The 22,046-nt window shown below is 42.7% G+C and overlaps 2 protein-coding genes across 12 annotated transcripts in view; both read left to right on the top strand.

Moving 5' to 3' along the window:
• Positions 1-7,871, top strand: part of RELCH (RAB11 binding and LisH domain, coiled-coil and HEAT repeat containing) — a 76,738-nt gene extending 68,867 nt beyond the window's left edge. For 5 of the 10 annotated variants that reach the window (XM_015618224.3, XM_015618225.3, XM_033512122.1 and 2 more), the window contains 2 exons: positions 1,929-1,999; positions 6,095-6,439. In XM_015618224.3, coding sequence (XP_015473710.1) covers positions 1,929-1,999; positions 6,095-6,215 — 192 coding nt within the window. In that variant the 3' untranslated portion in view covers positions 6,216-6,439. Of the gene's footprint in view, positions 1-1,928; positions 2,000-6,094 lie in introns of those variants that run through there. The other 5 variants (XR_001519527.2, XM_033512118.1, XM_015618223.3 and 2 more) reach the window with 2 other exon arrangements.
• Positions 7,872-14,514: 6,643 nt separating this feature from the next.
• Positions 14,515-22,046, top strand: part of TNFRSF11A (TNF receptor superfamily member 11a) — a 33,719-nt gene continuing 26,187 nt past the window's right edge. Inside the window, exons 1-2 of one of the 2 annotated variants that reach the window (XM_015619649.3) lie at positions 14,515-14,969; positions 15,475-15,684. In XM_015619649.3, the coding sequence (XP_015475135.1) occupies positions 15,625-15,684 (60 nt within the window). In that variant the 5' untranslated portion in view covers positions 14,515-14,969; positions 15,475-15,624. The remainder of the gene's footprint in view (positions 14,970-15,474; positions 15,685-22,046) is intronic. The other variant, XM_015619647.3, reaches the window with a different exon arrangement.

The raw sequence follows: 22,046 nt of genomic DNA, 5'->3' as shown, positions 1-22,046 counted from the left end.
GCATTCAGATACTTTACCAGCATCTCTAGTTCAATGTCAAGTCCCTTCTTCTTCATTTTCCACTTGCCTTCTGTGGGTTTTCAAAGTGGATTTGAGTTGTGCGATAGTGAGTCAGTACTTGGTAAAAATATTTAGTCCATATACTGCAGTATTGTTTATAAGACTTCAGCATGTTAAGTCTCTAAAGTGTCTCTAAATATAGAGTTAGTGCTCTAAAATATTTCTCTTTAAGGAGATGTGATTTCATAATCAGTCCTATGACCAAACAAAGAGAACCTAAGGGAATAGGTCTGAGCAGTATCTGCAAAGCCATAATGTAGAAATTTAGAAATTAATTTACAGAAGAGGCAAGAATTCCTCTCTTCATGAATTACCCAGCCTTCCCAGAAGGAGTTGCACAATGGATGGGAAATCCATCCTGTTATTGAAATGATCCTGGGTCCTTGATGAATTATTCTCCCCTTTGATCAAGACTTCATATTGATATTTGGTACATCTGGATTCAGATGTATAAAAATGTAAGAAAGCTTCAGTTCACAGGTAGAAATGCTAAGTAAGAAAAATTATGGCAGCTGTGCTTAGAAATTTCAGGGCTTTTTTGATACAGAACAAAAAGTGTGTTTTTTCACTAGAATTCTGAATGTATTTCTCTTGGTACCTCTGTACTCCTAAGTGTTAAGTATTGGTTTATTTTATGCAAATGGAGGACAGCAAATTTAGCAGGAAGAGTTGTAGTCCTGTTTGAATGCTGCTCTCTGAAACACTCGAGGGTGTGTAACACGTGCTAGCTAAAATGTTTCAAATGCTGAAGTAGTACTTCTGGAGAAATAGAGTGAGTAGTGGCACAGATCTGCAGACCAGGCCACATCTTATCAGTGATTAATGGTTGTACTGCAGACTTGACGTAAAACAGCATTTTAATTTATACAAATATATTTAAAAATAGTTACCAGTTGGTAATAACCATTAGAGACTGAACCATTAGAGACTGATCTGTATTTTAGAGATGGAAAATAGGTTTTTTCCTTTGTTGTATATATTCAGGTTTGGTAAGACAATACTAATTTTAATTGTTCGTAGCTTTCAGATTTTAATTTTAGTGTCTCAAAAAACTACTAGAATTTCTTCTGAGCTGTGGCAGAGGAAGTTTCCATTTATGCAGTGTATATATATGTGTGTATATGTATATATTTATAGTTTCATACTTTGCATTCTTTTTTCCCTACGTGTTTCAAAACAGTTTTGTCACAATGTGTTAAAACAGTACTGTTTTGAACTGGGCAGGGAGTCATTTGTCTGTCCCATGAATTAACTGTATGATTGTTTTTGTTTTTTTTAAAAAAGCCTGCTATTGGGAGTAATTCCTTCATTTTTGGATAAATGTAAAAATGTCACTGTGGAGGTGTTTTCAGTCTTAAATACTCTGAAGAAACCTTTAACACTGTAATTGCTGAAATAAAGAAAGAAAAGCCGTGAGTCATAAGAACTCTGGAAGATATCAGTGCAACAATATCAAGTTGATTATAGCACTTGCTTCCATTTAGATTTTGTCTTAGGATGCCATCACACTTTTTTCTTTCCTTGTTTTTTCTTTCATGCATAATGTTCATGAAGTTATAGTGTGTCACAGATGTGGGTTTGTTTTAGCTCTGTTTTTAAAAGCATGGGGGAAAAGGAGGGAGTCCTGAACTTCTGTAACTATTTGGAAAACATTTTCTTCCTTAAGTTACTTTGAACGTTTTTGTTGTTTCTAACCACAAGGCATTATCAGATAACTGGAACTCAAAGCCATTTGAAAAAAAGCCAAGGAAATGTTTTAAACAGTTCTGCTAATGTCAGAATTATATGCAGAGTAGACTTCTTAAGAAGTGTTAATGCAAAAGGAAAAATGTCAAATGTCATTAATCTCTCTTCCTTATGTGTCTTAGGTTATTTTGAGCTCCATGATAAAAGAATGTGAACAGAAAGTGGAAAACAAGACCGTCCAAGAACCACAAGGGTAAGACTTCCACTTCCCTTTTTCTGTGTGCCTCCAGAGTAGTGTTTTGTGGCATGTATTCCATAATGTTGTCCAAGGTTTGAATGTTGTCCAAGGTTTGTGACCTGAAATCCTGCACTGACATATGCTGTTTTTGAAAACAGATTTTCAGTTATTTCTGTCTCCGATGTAAAACACAGTACAACATTTCTTTTTATAGGAATGATGTTCTTTGTTCTTAATTTTTTATTCATTTAAAGCAGTATTTAAATTTCTGTCCTGACTGAGAAATCAGGGAGTGCCTGGCCTAAATGCTTAGAGCAATGTATATAGCAGACACTGTGCCGCTCATGGGAATGGCATGCTTCAGGTTGCTGTCCTGGTTTGCACATGACTGGTGCACATGAGAACAGTTTCTCCAGTGTATCCTGACCTCTCTGTGAGTGTGCTGGTTAGGAAGTTAGGTGTGCTGGTTGGGCTGACTTTGGGAAAATGCCACCTGTGTTGCACTTTGGTAAAACACTCTTCCCACAAACACAGAGTAAACCCAGCTCTCCGGGGAGGCAGCAGACACACGGTGCATGTGCATCCATTTGCTTCACATGTAGAGATGGTATCATATGTGTGCACTTCCTGATTACAAAAGTGGCCAACAGACCCATGTTGGATGTGAAATTTGGAATGCTTAGTGTCATTATGATGAGTTGTATGTGCTCTGTTGCCTGCTTATTGCCTGAAATGGCATGCCAGCAGGTAAATTCTTGTGGATTATTACGTAACTTAATAAATCCTTAGCAGTGTTGCCAGGAAGTGTGTGAGAAGGTATCTGAAAGGAGAATCTGTTCTCAATCCAAACAAACTATTAGAATTTACTTCTGGAAATAGCTTGCCCATAATCCTGGAAGCAACTGATAGTTTGAGAATGACTAAAATAAGAAATGTGTACAAGAACCGAATGGAAGAATGTAAAGTAGAAAAAGGGTCAGTCTCTCACACACCAAGTAAAATACTTCAGGCTTTAGTAGTAGTAAATACTTTGAAATCACAGTCAGTCCTATCAAGCCATTGCAGAAACAGATAAATGCAAACCTCATACAACATCTAGTGTATTTTCTTTAAGAATGCAGCTGCTGAAAACTAAAAAGTCTTAAACCTTAAGTGAAAAAGATATGTCTTGGCAGTCTGTTCCTTTGTTCTTTAATTAGTCTTCCCCTTTCTTATTCAACATCAGGCTATGGTTGCAGTCTTGTACTGTACAAAATTAACAAGAAATATTTTACCACTGAAATGACCTTTTCATATACGTAAATGTCTCTGTTTTCTTGCTAAGCACTCGCTAATTTCAGTTCCTAATTTCAATGACAAATATATATATTTGACAGAGGATTTAAATGTGACTGGGATATAAATTACTGGGGTTTGTTAACAGCATGGGAATGCACACACACAGAAATCAAAGTGGGTGCAACAGCAATCTTAAGATGCTCTTGTCTTTTCCCCTTGCTTTTAGAAAAAGCTGGTCAAATAATACAGGATCAAAGAAGTAGTTTTTTCAGAAGATTAAACCCTACATTTTTAAATATTGAATAGCCACTTTTGTGTTAATCATTTTCTTAACCAATTAACAAGGTATTTCAATCATGAGTAACAACTTTACATTACAAACTGACTGGTATAAAATGCCCACCAGGAATGTCTGTTATGGCCTAGAGCTTCCCCATAAAACAGATAGAACTTCATGTAGCATGTGATTGATCTAGACACCAGGAAAAGTTTGATGTTTATGCACTGTTTTTGTTTGTGGGTTGAGTTTTGTTTTGGTTTTTAAATAAAGAATAAATGCAAGGACTTTTCTGTAGGAGTGATTGTTTCAAGCAAGATTTACTATTGCTTTGTTGGGTTCTTTGATTACTTTTTAAGATGTAAGACTCAAATTATTTGATTTCATATTTATTTTTGCTATGTTTAAATATTCAGTTTGCACAGTAAGGGAAGTACTTTGGGGGCATATTTAAACTCTTAAAATACAGGATGCTGTGGATTATGTTTCTGTTTACAGTAACACAGTATTGGAAAACATGAACTTCTAGACTCTTCAATTATTACTTTTTAATTTTTGACATCAGATGGCTGATATCCCCCAAACTGTTTCAAGAGCCAATGGAACTCCTTGTTTTCCTCAATCTTATTCAGGATCATTAGACTAATGAAAGCATGGTTTGTTTAAAACTACAGGTTTGTCACTAGTTACTAGGCTTTATATTCCAAAGTGAGCAGTTTTATTTTCTTAATGTTGCTAATGCTTGGAATGTACAGTATTTCCCAAGTAAGTTTTCATAGCTACACAAAAGTCCAGGATACCTCATAGTCTGGGACAGCTTCTTGTCCTTAACTAGCTGATAATGAGTGTAAACTGTTACTTACATAATTTATATGCCCTTGCTTTATCATGAAATCAAAGGAAATTGCATCCATCTTACTGTAGCAGTCGTTTCCCTGCTGAGTTTTATCAGCTGAAAATATGTGATTCATTAGTTGACTGGAGATGTTTAATCAAGCCAAAGATGTCTGGCTAAGTGATTGAGCCTGAAATAAATATTTTAATATTTTACTTTAAAAGTTTATAATTAAACTATTTGCAAATCTACAGTACAGCTTTAGTGAAAAGCTTCCCTTTTATTTTTAAGCTACTTTAAAAGAACCAGAAATCATTATCACTAAGGACCATTTTTTGTGGTGTGAAATGGGAGAAAGTACTGGGTGCTTCCTTTCTACCTTTGAATAAATCCTTCAGGTTCTGTTGAAACAATTCAGAGTTAACTTCAGTTTGATCTCCTCAATGCAAGTGTATCTAACAGAACTGTTTATAACTTTTCAGACTGAAAAGTCAATTCCTGGAATCTGGCCTTTGCCAGTAAGACAGATTTTGTGGTCTTAGCTATAATTTTTAAATGCAGAGTCCACACTGAGTTCACACGGGAGAATTTATTTGGCAATGTTTTCAAAAATTTTCCTTGTCCAGTGTTGAAAAATGCTTTCCATTTTGACTACAAATATAGGAAGTATAGAATATTTTTTAATATTCCTGCTAAGTACATTTGCTCTGTCTTGAGACAGATGACTCCTACTGTGCTAAACAGTTATATATATCTGAAGTTGAGCTCATTGTTGGATTGTTAATTAAAAGATATAAGATCTGTTAATTTCACATAATAGGGATAATTTCAATATCCCTAATATTATTATAATACTATCCCCAGATATTATTCAAAGCTTAGCATCCTGTAGCTTTAGCATTGATTGGATTGCTCCTTCCAGTCCAGTTTGTGGGAAGCCTGTGAACTCTCCATTGTCCTATCTATTATGTCTCAAGTAGGAACATCCAAGCACAGGTAAAAGGAGCCACATTCACAACAACTTAGAAGGAAAAGCTCCTTACCCAGAGAGGGGCTGACCCAGTAGGACTCAGAGTGGGGTTTGCAAGAAATTTATAAGGAGATCAAAGGAAAGCTGATCAAGTAATATAAAATAAAGATTTATTGTGAGTTACTAGGTTGACAATCCTCACCAAGTTTAAATTCTGCTCAGGTGGAAGTAGTTGGAAAATAAAGAGTTAGAAATTAAGGCGAGAGGTCACTGTTTTGTACTTACCTTGCTTTTGCTTGTCTCTACACATCTGCTAAATGCCACTGGTGGAGGCAGATCACTTGGGTTAGAAAGGTCTCTCTCTGAACTAATACTGTTGAACTTACACTAAATAAACATAAGGATTGATATTTCTGGTGAGAAGGCAAAGCCAGTCTTTCACAGAGGTATTGTCACTATTCACATAGCAATTCCCCAATAGGTAGTGAATGCTATGTGGTGACATCCAAAGGTACTAAAGATTAGTGTGCACAAAATATTTTACCATTTTCACAGGCACTGTGAGCACATTATAATAAATTTAACAGTGTATATATGGACTAGGTAGTGATAGGTTTTCAGTTCTTCACAGACTGGTCTTTTTTTGTTTTTGAAACCTCTGAAACACAAAGACAATTCAGGTGCTTAAAAAAACCCATAATGTTCCTTTTAATTTGTAGTCTTATGCCACTAAATATTTTCCTTTCCTAGCTCTATGTCAATTGCAGCAAGCCTGGTGAGTGAAGATACAAAGACCAAGTTTTTGAACAAAATGGGCCAGCTGACTACATCGGGTGCAATGTTGGCTAATGTGTTCCAGAGGAAGAAGTAAGATGGGAATAGGAACTCCCAGCTAACACTAAGGTGGACCTCACAGAGACTGGTTCCTGTACTTGAAGTACTTGCCTTTTAATTTCTTCTGTCTTATGTTCTTGTAGTATAATTTTATTCTAACCTCCAAAGATATTTGCACTGCTTTTGAATATCGCTGTGTATCTGTTAATTTTGGGTTAACTGTGGTTGATATAAAACTGAAATCATAGTCTGTACCAAGTCCATGTTCTGTGTTCTTGTCTTTCCAGCATAATTTTTTTTATATAGTGGAAGGTTTTGGTTTTTTTATTTTCTGACAGGATATCAGCAAATATCTGTATTATACATGGAGCTATTCTGACGGTACTTAAAATAATGTAAATTTGAAGTCATTGTCATGAAGTAATAAAAGTGGAGATTACTTATGTATTTAAATTATGAGAGAGTAATGCAGATTTTTTAATTATGTTTCTAAAAAGAAGAGGAAGAGCCACCAGCATTTGTCTGTGCTTCTAGGGTTGTTTTTGTAAGTACTGTGCATCTTGAATCCAGAGGAATTGCAGTATCTAATGTATGAGACTGCTTGCACTGCATCAGTCTGCAGGGAATGCTCATGTTTCAGATGCTTTATCTGACGTTATAAATGCTGTACAAAGTCCTTCAGATAAAATTCTCACATTTATGTGGGTTTTTGAGGGATTTTTTTTTTTTCTTTCGTTGGGGTTTTAGTTTTAATTTAAAGCACTTTACAAGTCTGCGCATCCATTAAGTAAAGGAAAAACATGATAAATTAATAAAGGTTAATAAATGCAAGCTACTACACAGAGTCCCTAGTACAGTTCTGCAGGCAGAAGAAACCTTACGCAGAAGAGAGACAGCTTTCATCTTGCACTCAGTGTGCAGTTCTGTGGACTGTGAAAACTAAAGATATTTTGTTGTTTAGATTGAATTTCAGTTCAAATTTAATTTTGGAGTGTTTGAAATTATGTTTAGTTTGATGTGCAGTTTCTTTAAAATGTTAAGTAGACTGCCTACTACATACTTTTTAAAAATGACATTACAGGGAGTATATTCAACTACCAAATATTTTTGTTAGCAAGGAAGCATTAACAACTAAATCCTTTTCTTCTTATGCAGCACTTTTTTCCCCCCTCTTTATGTCAATGTAAGCTTCTGAAAGTAAACTCAAGTGCATGCATGAACTGGTATGAGGTAGCAAAATATAAAAGCTCAGGCATTCTCTGACAGAGTTCCATTCAGCTGGAAGTATGGACATCTTTGAGGACAGGGAAAGCAAAAAGAGCAAGGGAATAAAGTATTCCCTCCTGAAACAGAATATGGATGGAATAACAGATCCTGTGTGACCCTTAGATGGAGATAATGGAGATGACTTGAGGCTTCTGACTGCTTCCTGTTGGCTCTGCATACGCCGTTCCTGCCACGTTTGTGTTGTGACAGGGCCTGCTGCTCACGTGCGCACCGCCGGTCCCCTTGCACTGCACTGATGGAACGTTTTTTTGGAGGTTACAGACAGCTCCATGCCTTCGTGTTGCTCGTTACCATGAAAGTATGCTTTTAGCAGACTGACTGTGAAATGGAGACATTCCTGAGGAATGGGAAGTGGTGACATTCCTCTCTATTGTTCTGTTGTCAATAAAAAGTTTTGTATACCTGCCTTGTCTTGTTACTTCTGCTCTTCCCTGAAAAAGATAATCACATCAACAGAGCTGTTACAGGAGAGACATCTAATGCACAGAAATTGTTTAGCCTTAACTCTTTATACATAGCAGGTGGTTGACTGAACTTGCTCAATTTCCTATCTGTGTGCTTGGCTCCTAGACCTGTGCCTTTACTGCCATTTTCATGCAGGGTCTCCTCCTATGCCTCCTGTGTCACTGCCCTTCCTGTGCCACTTTTGTTCTGGATTTTTATTCTCCTTCTCTTTTCTGACTTCTCGACCAGTTGCAGTGCCAGAGATAGTTTTGTAGTCATGAGACTGAAATAACAGGTCCATGGTTAAGCTGCTGCTTTCTAAAGCAGGGTAGCTGCCTATGAGAGTGGCTGCTCCCCTACACTGAACTTTATGCAGTGTTCAGAAAACTTGCACAAGCCAAAAAAACAGTGACAGCAATTAACTGTGGAGGAAGTGGGATGAGACTCTAGTTTGTTAGTATAAATGTAGCATCTTTACCCCCATAAGGTAATAGGTCCAGTCTCTCCAGCTCCTTGAAAGCACCAGCACAGTAAGTACTGAGGTCAAAAAATTACCTTGTAGGCAGCAAACTTCCAATGCAGGTTGTCTTCAGGAGTTTTGCCTCCTAAATTTCAGATGTCTGTCAGTTTATGATGGTTGCAGGAGTTCTTGAAAGTGTTCATTAGTTTTCAAATATGAACAGACTTTCAAGATTGCAAGAAGTTCCATGTGGGGGGGCATTTGGTGATATTTAGGTTTTTTCAGATTAATCCTCCTAACTACTGCACTGTAGCATTCAGGACTGGAAAATAAAAGATTGACCCATTTAATGAAAGGAATTACCAGAATATTTTAAATTAATCTTAGCCCCTGTTACTATTCAAAATAAGTGAACCTTTTGGGAGAAAACGTTTCATTAAAGCAGATCATCCCCTAAGAGTTGTCTTCAGTTGCTTATGGCCCTGCCTGAGTAAGGATTCTGTAAAATTACTAAATGTTTGCTTTATTATCATTGCCTGAACTTCTTCAACTTGTTAGTTTTAAATGTCAAAGGGTTTTTGCTGCCCCTAGTGAAATTTCAGACAAAATCTTAGTGTCTTTATTTAAAATATTGACTCTTGTGTTCTTAAACAAAAGTGATCAGTAGGCTGAGCGTACCTGGCTCCCTCAATATATGTTTTCTGTAGATTAAGCATAAGGCTAACTGATATTATGCCTATATTTTGTTCTGAAAGAGATTGTTTTCTAGAACTCTAAATTAGGCAAATTGCTCTTTTTGTATCTTCTAAGCAAGGTGAATAAAGGGAGCTCCATAAGAAAAGCTGCTCAGTTCTCTTTCTGTCAATCTCTTCCTACTCCCCTTCTGCACCAAGAAGAAAAGCAATCCTGCTATTACTGTACATGGAAGTATATTCTGGTTAGGAGAACTAAAAGCAGTGTTTGAATGGATTTGGGGCTAGAGAAGGTGAGGAAGCTGATGGATTGAATGATTAAAAATTGTCCATGAAAAACATCTGTTGTGAAGGACAAAGAGGAGTTTTTGTAGCATATTGTGGAAATTCATTGGTACATAGGGATGATAAGATGATTCAAAAAGATTCTGCAGAAAAGTAGATTTGTGGATATTTCTACTCTCTCTGTTGTGACACTGTTAATGGCATTTCTCTGTTCCAGGTGTCAGTGGCTCTGTATTTTAGTGCATTTATGAAGATAGATACAATGCATTCCAAATGTTTTAAATAATTTCGCATATGGAGCTTAGTGATGAAGAAATTTAAGTAAACCATAAAGTACCAACACAGGTTCATGGAGCAGAAAGTCACTGATGTGTTGATAATGCAAACTGAATGGCATGACACTGGTGCAAGGTGGAATCACAAAAGTTCCTGCATCAAATGTAAGTGCTGATGAATAACAGGAGTGAAGGCAAGATTTCAAGGAAACTGATTTACTGGTTTTCTAAGTGCATTTAGCTAATGTTTCTAGTATATACATTTGGATCCATAGCTAATTTTGTTTAGACTATGAAATTGGTTAAAAAAGGCCCAGAGGAGTGTGGTTGTTAGATAAAGCTGCTCAGGTCCTGGATGTCAGCGGCGTACACCGATATATTGCGTGTTAACTAATCCAGATGAGTAACCATGAATGAGTAATCATTTTTCCAGAGAAGCTGTTTCTAAGGTTTAGCTTAGAAGCTGGTTTAAGGTTTCCTTAGGTTTAATGCTGGCCAGTTTTCATCCATACAGGTAAGCTGTAGAAAAAGATGATTCTGCTTACAGAGTTTGTAACAGGCAAGTTAGTGGTAAACAGCAAACAGCCTCTGTCTTTGGAGGCATCTGCACTACATGCTGAGCTTGAACATCCATCACACTTCCAGTTTGGTCAAAGACTTCCTTAGGCTGAAGATTTCCATTTCCTAGAAACTTGTGAGCATGAGCAGTTCTACTGCAGAAGTCAGTGACTTGAAACTCACCACTTGGTGTCAAGGGCCAACACCACGGCAGTGGTCAGTCTGGTTCCTTTCCCAGCACTGGGATTGCATGTGCTCGCCACTGCCTCCCTCAGTCACCCCATGTCAGGCTGGTCTGCACCCTCTTGACTTCACCATCCCACAGAAGCAGAAGGCTGTTTGTTCTACCATTTAAATACTGTTTGCTAATAGGGCTGTTTGCTGCGTATTTGAATATTGCCATTCCCAAAACTATTGTGACTGTGGCCTTGTGCTGCTGCTCCTTGCCCTGTACTTTCAGAGGTTTTTTCCCATTCCACAACACCTGAGAGTCCTCTTCAGGAGATGGAGGCAGTACAGTGGAGTCCTGCTGAAGTGACAGCAGCTGTAGTGGAGCATGTGCCTTATAGGATCATGTGGGTCGTTCTGTCAGGCATTTGCACCTTCCTTTTAAGTATGCTGCAAGGGGAGGGGAAGTGGTGATGAGGACTAAGCAGCTACAATGTTTAATAGGCAATAAAGGCTCATTTAGGTTTGAACCCTTGCTAACAAATGAATGTACTCCATTGATCTGAGTCATCTCAATCAGGTGAGTTTTCAGAGGAGTTCGGGATCATTAAGTGTGCTGTTAGATAAAATGGCAGGGTGGCACTGGGGAGCTGCTAATGGGGTGTTACAACAGAGTTAGGGTCTCAGTCCCCCTGCTGGTAGGTGTTAGCCAGCCTTAAAGACTCATCTCCAAGGCTTGAGGAGTATCCTGGGTAGAGCAAGCTCCCCAGGCCATTCCAGTATTGCTCTTGTCCTAAGACTTAAGTCTTAGAGGTCAACAGGTATCTTACACACATCAAAGTTAAAAATTCACCATGACTTTGTATTTCCTCCCAGGAGTATGCAGGCATAGCTGTTGCCACAGTGGCTGGTGATAACCTATCACCTCAGTGTCTGCTTGCACGTACTTCAAATATCTGACGTACTGGCGGTGGGTGGTTGAGAGCGTTTTTCTTTTGAATGCTGTGGACTTGAGGTTTTCGGACAGGCATTTAGCAGTGGTACATTTTTGTGGGATTGTAAAAGGTGTGTTGTGTAAACCACACCAGTGTGACTAAGGAGCTTTATTATAGTTGCTCTGCCATAGGAAATATTTGTGTGTTTGAAAATTTCAGGGAGACTGGGCAAAAGAACGCTATGGAAACTTGGCTAACACAGGAAGAAAACAGTTTCAAGTTGATGACATGACTTTGTGTGTGGCTTGGGCTTTTTTGTAAACAATAGATTTAATTTTTTTTAATTGATTTAATAGCTAGAGTTCTCAAATAAAACTAGAGCCTCCTGTGCCAAAATGTCCAGATATTTTCCTACGTTTTTTCTCCAAGTGTAGAAAGCTCCATATGCTGGGTCATACAGTAGGGCTCCCTCCCTGCAGAGGGTGATGAGGCAGGTAAAGGCAGCCTTTCTCCCTAGTCCCATGGCAGGCTCTCTGCATGGATTGCTGGTACTCCAGAAGCTGCACTGCGACCCCTCTGCCCTGCAGGGCATCCCCCTGATTTAGAGGGATCTTTCCTAGAACTCTAATTTTGCACTGCACTGCCTTTCTTGCTCACCTGCTGAGAGGCAGGTGCTCATACTTACAAAGCCTGTCCACAGATCGAAACCCCAAACCTTTGTGACACAAATTGAAAGAAAAAAAATTGATCGTGATTGATCAAAACCCTTCAACTCATCCTCTATCCCTCGAAAGCATGTGAGAGACAAGGGAATCCCTTCAAAGCCTTCCTGCACATGTGAAAAGGTTTCCCAGGGTGCAACCATCTGCCTTTCAGTGTTGTTTCTCTGTCCAAGTTTCCATCACATCACTTTGAAGAACTGGATTTAACACAGAGCCTCCTGGTTCTACCTCCTGGGGAGAGGGGGCATCACAAGGTGTTGGTGTTCATGTGCAGGTAAGGGGAGTTCAGTACCATGGATGAAGTGAAGGAAGAGCTAGGGACGTGAAAATGAATGTATAGGTACTGCTCAAATGCCTTGGTATATCCACCAAACCATTCCTGGCCTTTACTTTTTGGGTTGATTGTTTTGGAAAGATGGGAGACAAATTCAGGCACTGGCTGGGAGTGAGTTGCCAATTATCAAGCTCCTGTAAAAGAGGAGTTTTTACACTGATGCTGAAGGGGTTTGACACAGCTACAAAACTTGCAGTGTTACATTGATGTGCTTCTTTTAGAATAGCATTTATCAGGTAATACCCACTTTTCTCTCTCTAGGAAGGAAGCAAGAAGCGATCTGTACTGACCGCAGCCCTGCTAAGCGGTCAGCCAGGCTCATGGTTTGTTTTCCGTGGCAGGCATCACCAAAGAAGGGATCCTGGAATTATCCAAGGTATTATTTTCATTCTGCCACACCTCTAAGGCTGCAAAGGGTTTTTCATCTCTCCTCTTTCATAAGAGCTTCCCAAAGGCTAGTCCAGTTTATGCTTGTGTGCCACAGTGGTGAACGGAAACAAGAGGCGCCCGAATCTCACCATTAAGTTTGAAACCTTAATATTTCAAGCATTTTGATTTTATTCAGAACAGGTGCTTTGCAAAGGTGGCTGACAAAATAATGTTCTGTAAGGGAAAAAAATAATTTTCTGAAACAGGTGGACAAACCAGTTTTGGTATAAATGTTAAGGTTTTATTTTGCTATGTAGAATGATATATGTGATAAATGTGAGAGAATTGACAGTGCTACATGTTCCCCAGTTCATATTTTATAGCATTCACATTTTAGTTTCTAACAATCTACTGCAATCCATAATTAAGACTGTAAAGCACCCAGTAGTGGCTTCTGCGGGTTTTGGCTCAGGAACATAAAATTTAACTCAGAGGAAAATATCTGAGCTTTCAAAAAAAGGCTGTTTTCACATAGTGGTAGAAAATGAGAGAAATTTCAGCTCAAACAAGAAATATTTCAGGCAGGATCAGGGGTGAGAATGCAAAAGTAATTGAGCTGATGTGCAATACTAACTGCTCTGGAGCTCCTCTGAGCTGCACAGGGCTTGGCTTCCCTCGATGCCTTCAAACTCTTCAATTGACACCTTCAGAGCAAGCTGACAACACATCTGACTGCTCGTGAGAGTTTGCTCTTGTAAATCTGTGGTTAGAATGAGCAGCTGGTAAATAAACACAGCCTATAGCCTTGGTGTTGTGCTAAATGTGAAAAGGGGAAGAGACTTAACAGACTGTTCTGTGTTAAAAGAAGAATTTCCTTGTACCATAAACACAAACATTTTAAAACCTCCAGGCTGGCACAGAGCTGCATGTTCTCAGCAATGGGTGGACAAGGCTCCAGCAGAAGGATCCTGCCCTGGTTCTGTCCCTCCCTCTCAGTGGGCTCTCTCCAGGACCAACCAGGACTAAAACCACTGCCAGCAGCCAGGCACACACCTTTTCACATGTCATACCATACTTTGCAAAGCCCCGGTGAAGTTGGCTTTGCATTTGTTGCCTACCAGACAAGCTGGGTGCTGTGGCCTTCCCTCCTACTCCTCACTCCCAGCTCAGTTCTGTTCCTGACCAGCAGCCTGTCCAACCCAAGTGTGGTGAGATCCTGACTCCTCAAGCAGGGTGACAGGGCTCTTGCACTGCACTTGCAAGCTCGATGGCTTGCTGAAACCCATCAGCCTGATCCTTGCCCAGTCACCTCCAGAAGACTGGGGGTATCAGGGGCAACCACTGGCCCCAAGCCAGGCACATCATGCGGTGTTGCTCTGAGCCAAAACCCAAGGTGGAGCATCAAACTCAGCCCGGGGCCACCAGTGCCCAAAGAGCCACGTGGTGTGAGAGACCAGGCAGGCGAATGAGGCCAGCAGGACCTGCTTCAGCATAAATCAGGCAGGGCCCAACGCTTGCTGAGGACATTGCAGGGGTCAAGCAACTTTAGGGAGATTAAAAAGGCTTTTTGGCCCCCTGGAAACTATGTAGAGGTGAAGTGAAGGTCATAGCTTCATTTTGCTGTGCAGGCAGGCCTTTCACTAGCTAGAGGAAAAAAGGTCAGCAGCTGTTTCTGTCCTGAGTATATCATTCCTCTGAGTAAAAAACAAACACCGAGGAAGGATGAGTTTTTAATATTCTCCTCATCTTTTGTGTTTGAATGTATTTATTCATTTGAAAACATAAAGAAACTCTAGGTTTTTTCCTGGTCAAGGGTTAAATCTAAATACATAAGTGAAAGAACAACTTCCTTCTTTGCCTAAGTCAGAAACATGCTCCCAAGCTTATTTCTCAGCATGTGAGCACAGGTCAGGTTTTGTGTCCGCAGGGCCAGCCCTGCTGGATCCTCAGCCTGTGTAAACAGCCCGGCCCGTCCTGCCGCGCCACAGAGGATTCCTGTCCCTTCGTGAGACGAGGGACATCGCGGGCCGTGCCGGGCACGCCACCGGCTGCAGCCACTCGCCTCCGGGCAGGGCGGCTGCCGCAGGGCTGCCGGCCGAGGCTCTTCAGGGGGTCAAGAGGCCACCCTGCAGCGTTCCGAGTCAGGGCGCAGCGACTGGCCCCGGGAACGGCGTGGAGTGGTTTGGGAGAGCTCCCAAGGCACATCTTCCGCTTTTCTTCTCCTCTTGGCAGCAATCCCGTCCGCTCCCGACATCAGCTGAAGTACGTGGAGGGGGAAGGGACGGGGACCTCGAGCTGTGCCAGAAGGCCGAGGCTGGCCCCCACATGTTGCCCGGGCAGCGAGAGGGGACAGGAGCTTTCCTCAGTGCCGGGGGCACAGCCAGGGCGGATGGGGGGCGAGGTGGGAGGCTGCCTGAGGCCCAAGATGTCCTCTGGCAGTGTCAGGCGATAGCGGGGGCGTGAGGAGAAGGCAGCGATTCCAGGGGAGAGGACAGCGAGGGAAGGGGCTGGGGGCAGGTGGATGCATGGCCCGGCCGGCAGGGACTGACCGGGAATGCAAGCCCCGACCAGAGGAGGAACGTGGGCACGGTGACTAAACTTCTTGTAAAAAGGGGTGGAGAAAGGAAAGGGAGGGACAAGAAGCGAGGAAAAAAAGAAAAAAGAGAGCCCTGCATGTCAAGGCTGAGGAAATGCTGTGGGAACTACAGCCAGGCGCCTTTTTTTTTTTTTTCTTTCTCTTCTTCTTCTGTCTTCTCCCCTCGTGTAGCTGAGAGGAAGGAAAGGAAGAAAGAGAAGTAGTCAGCTCAAATGTGCCTCGCAGCGCTGCCGGGGCGCGGGGGCTTGGCTGGAAGGATCTAGTTTCCCTTCGGTGGCAGGAAAAGGAGCCACGGGAGGAGGCAGAGACGGACACACAGACATGCCCGTCCCGTCAGGCTGCTGGCTCCTTCTCCTCTGCCTCGCTGCCGCTGGCAAGCAGGTAAGGCTGGGAGCCGGCCGAGGGGGAGGTGGGTGTCTCATCCCTCCCGCAGGCTTGGTTTGCTCGTCCCGCTGGATAATCGGAGAGGTGGGAGCCCGCGGCATCCCGCGGCGCTGGGCACAACAGCTTCGCCTGCCTTGCTCCCCGCTCCGCTCGTTTGGGTTTTGGTTTTGTTTTTATCCCAGCAACTCATAAGCTTCTCTCGCTTCTGTAAAATCAAAGTAGTCCAAACCCAAAGCTGCAAAGGAAGCCAGGGGATCTGCAGGGAAAACAGCCTGTTTCTGCCCAGGGCAGGGTGTGAGAAACCAGAAAATATTTGCAGTGAGGTTGTTGAGGGATATAATTTGCATGTAGAGTAAAAATAAGGCAGACTCCACCCTACCGAACAGATTTATTCGAGAGAGCGTGGGCACACTTGTTCTTCAGGTGTGGGACGCGGGGTTTTCGCAGCCTGGGCTCAGCTTTCCGGCTTCCCCACCGGGATGAATCCCCTCAGCTCTGGCCATCCCGCCGTCCCACATGTTGGCCCCGGGCCGTGGGACGCCCTTGTGACCCCAGGCCCGCGAGTGGGAGGCTGAGGCTCAGGACGGCCACATAACTCTCTCGGAGGCTGATGTGCTGCTCGTGGCACAGCCAGGAGCCCGGCCCCGGTGCCAGGTCAGCTGCCCCCGGGGGCAGCCCTTTCCTCTGACGGGGGAAGATCTGAGCGAGGTTTGGCTCTGCGGTTGTTTGCAAACACAGCGTGCTCTGGTCGCAGCTCTGGGCGATGCCAGGTGGCTGCTGGTCAGCGCGGTACGCTCGGGATCGTGGCTGGTCTTCCCCTGCTGTCGGAAAGACCATTTTCTGCAGCCAGCTCTTCCTCAGCCATGTGAATGGCGTACATCGCGTTTCCTCCAGCAGTTCACATCGGCAGAAGCTTGCTTTGCTCTTTCTAGTTAAACAGCTTAAAAATCATCCTTCTCCCTTCCGATTATTTAGACCCTTCTAGACTGGCAGGACTTACAAATACCACGCTACCCTTTATTTACACTTTGTTTCCTTCAATGTTTGGCAGCCTCTCTGCTATTTGTATTTCTTTCATCTGAACTTCTGGTATTTTTCTGTGTCTCATTATTCCTGATAAGTTATGTAACTTGAAGTGCTTCCCTCAACATGGGGCTGTAACCGGGCCATGGCTGGGTTCCCTGAGAGCAAGGTGCAGCTTCAAGGAAAAAAAAAAGATAAAAAACCCAAACCAAAACAGAAAACCCTCTGCTGTCTACAGCTTACAATTTAATGTCTGACCGCACAGTCCTGAGAGCCTTTCCTTTGGATCCCTGGTCCTAAATATGTTGCCTAAAACCACACAGGCCTTTTTTTCCCCTCTAAAACATACGTTTTGTTTTGTCCACCCTCACTCTCAGGCTTCTCTGAAATTGCTGCTTTCCAGGTGTCCTCCATATGTATATGCATGAGCTTGCAAATTTCAAAAGTGACTTTTACGTCACAGCTTTCAGATGGTTTGTCCTGTCCCTCGGTATCCCCTGTGTCTCTCCTTTTTCGTGCCCTGGTGCTCAGGACTGATCAGTGCAGCAGGAAGAGCAGACCTCAACGCTCTTTATACCTTTACTTCAGGTCACTAACCATTACATGCCTGCTTCCTTCTGGAGCCATTTGGGTTTAGTGCAGTTTTTCCCTTTGGAATATCCTCATTGCCTAGAACCGGCTCAGCTTTTGACCAAACCTTGGAAATTCAGATTTCTGTGGTAAGCTGCCGGCATGTTTCAGGTGCCCTGATGTAGGAGCCAGAGCTCCTCATCATTTCTCACTCTTGATTCATAGCCTTTCACAGGACACAGAACAAGGAACTTGTATTTATTTTGGGCTGATGTGTAAAGTCTTTCCACTGAGTCCAACACGTGCTAAATTCTGAGTCTGTGCTTGTACAGGGTGCAACTTTGCATCGCCGTTGCTTTGGACAAGTAGCAACACAAAACTGCAGGAAGCTCCAGGAAAGCTGTAGTGTAAGGATAAGGATAAAACATAACTTATCAAAGAGCCCATTAATTTAATACTCTGCTTCAACAGTGAGCAGAACCTACAAGAATGTGAAAGGCAAGCTTAGAGCGGTGTTGCTCTGGAGCAGCCTTTCAGTTTCTCCTCCTTTGTCTGACTGATTTGGGCAGTGGTTTCTTAGGAGACTGATGCTTTCTGATGGAACAAATGAGAAAATACCTCCCTCTGTGGGAGGGTTGAGGTTTTTCTAATGCCTTTGTGTTAGTTTAGACTGGTTAATAGGGTGGAATTATGCTTGAACGGTGATATTTGCAATGTATTTACTGCAAAGAATGAGAAGTATTTGGAAATGTAAGTTATTGCATACTCACTCATAATTCTGCTGAGAATAGACATGATCATTGTCATCATTTTCACCAAAGAGGAAATGGGAACAGAGAATTCGTGACCTGCTCAATGTCACACACCAAGCGTGGAGCAGAACTTCTGGGAGCAGAGCTCAGCCCTGGTTATCTTGTGCTTCAACCACAAGATGATCTTTCCAAGTGATTTGTTGTGGGCACCTGTCAGGGGTATTTTGCCTTCTGGGACATGATCTGTTCAGCTTTCTTCGCACAGACTATTCACATCCCTTTCCTTGCAAAGTAAAGAGTATCAGTGTGACTATCAGATGGAAGTCAAAGTCTCTGAGAATGTGCATTTGCAGATGTGCAGTAAATCAGTTGCACCACAGATTTATCTCCTCTTTTGTGGCATGATCCTTCCACTGCTCTGTAACTTTCACTTCATAGATAAAGTTTGCTCATTGCAAGCATCTGGAATTCTTTGCAATATAGGGAAATTTTGGCCAAAACATAGATTTTTCTCTAACTTCCTAAAATGCACAGTCTGTATGATAAGAGAGGGGGGAAAAAAGAATGTAACCATTACTATACTGTGTTACACCTTGGGCTCTCCTGGTCTATTACTCATGCTTTGGACAGGGCCAAAGGAAGCATTCAGTAGGGCAAAACTTCTACAATATTTAATCTAAACTCCTGGATTTATTCTACCATTAACAGAGTGGGCTTCAAAGCTACTGTAATTAAATTAGTTAATTTGTAAAAATTCCCATACAGCAATGGTTCCTGTGAGGAACACTGGCAAGGCTTTTATTGTTTTGCAGTTTCCCCCAGAACATGTGAAAAATCTTACAGCACCTCATATCAACAGAATATGATGTATGTAAAACTACATCAACCCACAATTTAAGAAATCTGTCCCACTTCTCTTTTCATGTTAAGCATCATCTGCCTGATGTGATTTCTTCTTTCCCACCAACAGGACCAAAACAAACCTTGGCCACATTTCACAAGCTGGTAGAATTCAAAGCTTATCAGACATCTGGAGGGTACTGACCGATGTCATCTAGGTCACAGTGCTTTCTTCATACTCTGTCAGAAGGAAAAAAACCCGAATAAACAGGTCAAGCAGAGATTAACTACTTCTCTTATTTTGTTTCTATTGCCCATCACTATCTATTACCCTCAAGCTGAGAAAAGTGGGATGTTACTTGACAGCTGGGCAAGAACCAGTACAGATGGTAAAAGGGATGCGTGTGTAACTACGACATAGAAAATCATGGAAACCTCAAAGTGTTGTCCTCTAGCATTTATACTGTAACACTATTTAGAGGAATCATTCTTGAGTCACTTTGTCACATTTATCCATGTGTCCCTAGGAGTTCAAGTGACTCTCCTGTAGTAGGTACATGCACAGATGCAAGGAAAAGGCAACGCTTGCTGCAAATCTGTCCTCCTGCTTCTCCCTGCCCACTTCCTCTCTGTATGACCAGGTCTCCAGGAAGTCTTTGTGGTGACCAGAGCCAAGAGGGTTCCTGCCACCACATGCTGTGACCACAGAATTCAGATCTCCCTCCATGCTGTGCCCTGTGCTGCAAGGGATTGCTCTGCAGAAAAGGCTGCTGGACACTTAGGGGGAGAAGGTTGCACTGGGACCTGGTTACACAGGAGGGAAGAGGGAAACAGAAGATAGCTGGTTCATCATGTTCTCAGCTGCAGCTCTGCTCCTTGCATAGACTGTCCCCTTCCTTTCCATGGAAACTCAGCTTCAAGGCAGCATTGGCTTCTGCTGCAGCCACACACTCCTGTTTTTAAGGATGCCTTGGTGTTGCTTGCACAGAGAAGCAGCTGCTCTGAGAATGGCTCATTATTGCTGATGCAGAACTCACAGGCAAATATTTGAATGTTATAACTGCAAGATAAAAAGTAAGTGATGTTTAACTAGGTTGCACTCTGGACTTGAGTAGGCCTTGGTCTGTGTGACACAATAGCCTGCCTGCAAGAACTTGCCCTTTTTTATGACTTACTCTTCTTTGAAAATGGTCCAAAGTTCATGTAGTAGAAGAAAACCTCTACAAGCAGCAATGGCTGGAAGTCACAGGGTGGGCTGCAGATGGGAGTCCAGCTTTGCTGTTGTGTCTGCCCTGTGGGAGCAGGACTTGGTGTGACACTTCGCACTGGGGAAAGCAGGTTTCCTGATTTGTCCCTGTCTGTGTGTCACTGCAGTGTGCTGTCATATTTCTGATGGGGTGCCTTCTGGAGGGCTCAGCGCTGCACAGGAGGAGCAATACTGTCATCACCCTGGCACTCCAGGACATCCTGGTTTGTGTCCCATACCTGTGTAGACACCTAAGCTGCTTTGTGCAGGGCTTCCAATGGTTACCTCTTTTGTTTGCCATCTCAGGGTGTGAGTTCTCTGGGCATGGCTTTCTTGGGTGTTTGTGCAGTGCCCAGGATCTCATAGCTGCAAACGAAGCCAAAGAGTCATTAATCACCTTGGGATAGTGCCCCATCTGTTTCCCACCAAAGTCACAGGGAGGTCTGCCCGCGCAGGCCCAGGAAGGGAGTGGATACGTTGCCCTGGCTGGATGCCACGGTGTAGGCTGCAGCACCCAGCCTTCACCCTTGTTCTTTGGATCTTCTTCTGCCCAGGACCTCAGCAGCATCCCCACGGCAGAGGCACATTCCCCACACCACTTGGCCAGACATGTTTGTGCTGCCTCCCTGCAGCATTCCCAAAGGAGTGGCTGGAGCAGGGGCTCTGGCAGGGGATGGCAGCACAGTGGGCAGGCAGAGAGCTGAGACCCAGAGTCAGCTCTCGGCCTCTGCAGTACCCTCTGGCTGCCTCCCCTCTTAAAATCTAGATAAAAGAGACCAGGAAAGGCTGTGTTTTGGTAAAAGAGCCAAGCTGTCCAGTTTAATCCACCCTGCAAGAGCCAATTAGGCTAGGAGGGGGGAAAAAAAATGAGGTCATTCACCCTCACCACTTTGTGGCTACTCCAAAAGAAAAAAGAGTATATAGGGTCTGTTCAAGAATGACAAAGAACAACATTTGTGACTGCAGATGGGTGCAGAATATATTTAGTCAGTGGTCAAAGTGGAGGGAAAAGAAAAGAATCTCATATGGAAATAAAAATACTGTGAAGTTTTGTTAGGCAACCCATTAATCTGGAATGCAGAAATACAGATAGGGAAAAATGTGCAACTAGGTTCATATGAAGTCCTAAAATTGCTTATGTAGCACACAAGCAAATCTATTTTGAGTGCATTATTTTGCCACAGTGAAGAGTTTTGCCTTATGAGCAACATATTCTCCAGTAACTTTGCATTGTTCGGTAGCGAGGATAAGATGGTTCCTTGAATCTGATCTCACAGGAAGAAAAGCTCTCCCCTGCAATACTACATGTTGTGAAACAGCCTGCTTATGGAAAGCAGCCAGAGATTCTTCAAATCAGGAAAGAATATTTCCATAGAAATTACCAGCTGCATTCACTGGCAGAGCTGGTTCCCTGTGATGACACCTAAAGAGTGAATTAATCAATTCTCAGCTCAGTCCTGAGCCCTTTAATAAGGGCAGCAATTCCTTCACAACAGAGAAAGTGCAGATACAGTCCAGCAGTTCTCCCTCTAACTCACACCGAAGCAGAATAGTCTGTGGTGTTACATACAGCCCCCCAGACAGCCACCATCCCAAGCAAGGGCTGCAGCCCCACCACTGCCCTTCATGTTTCTGCCTGCAGGGTATTCAGCAGTTGTTCCATGAGCAATGCTGAAATCCAGGAGAAGGAAGCCGAACCAGAGCATCAGGTGGTGAAACAAGCTTCCTCTCTTCTACAAGCTTTCTCATTCTGCCCAGCAGCTCAGCTAGGACTGTGCGATCTTGCCTCACATAATAAGAGATTATTATGTTATGTTCCATTCTGAGGGCATGCTGGAAGGAAAAACTACATAGATATATAGATTTTAAGCACAGAAAGTCCCCATTGGACTCCTAATCTGGCATCCAGCCCAAGAAAACTGTCATGG

The sequence above is a fragment of the Parus major genome, chromosome 2 (assembly GCF_001522545.3).
Source record: "Parus major isolate Abel chromosome 2, Parus_major1.1, whole genome shotgun sequence".
NCBI lineage: Eukaryota > Metazoa > Chordata > Aves > Passeriformes > Paridae > Parus > Parus major.
The sequence above is the reverse complement of the archived record's forward strand: the minus strand, read 5'-3'. Positions and strand labels throughout refer to the sequence as shown.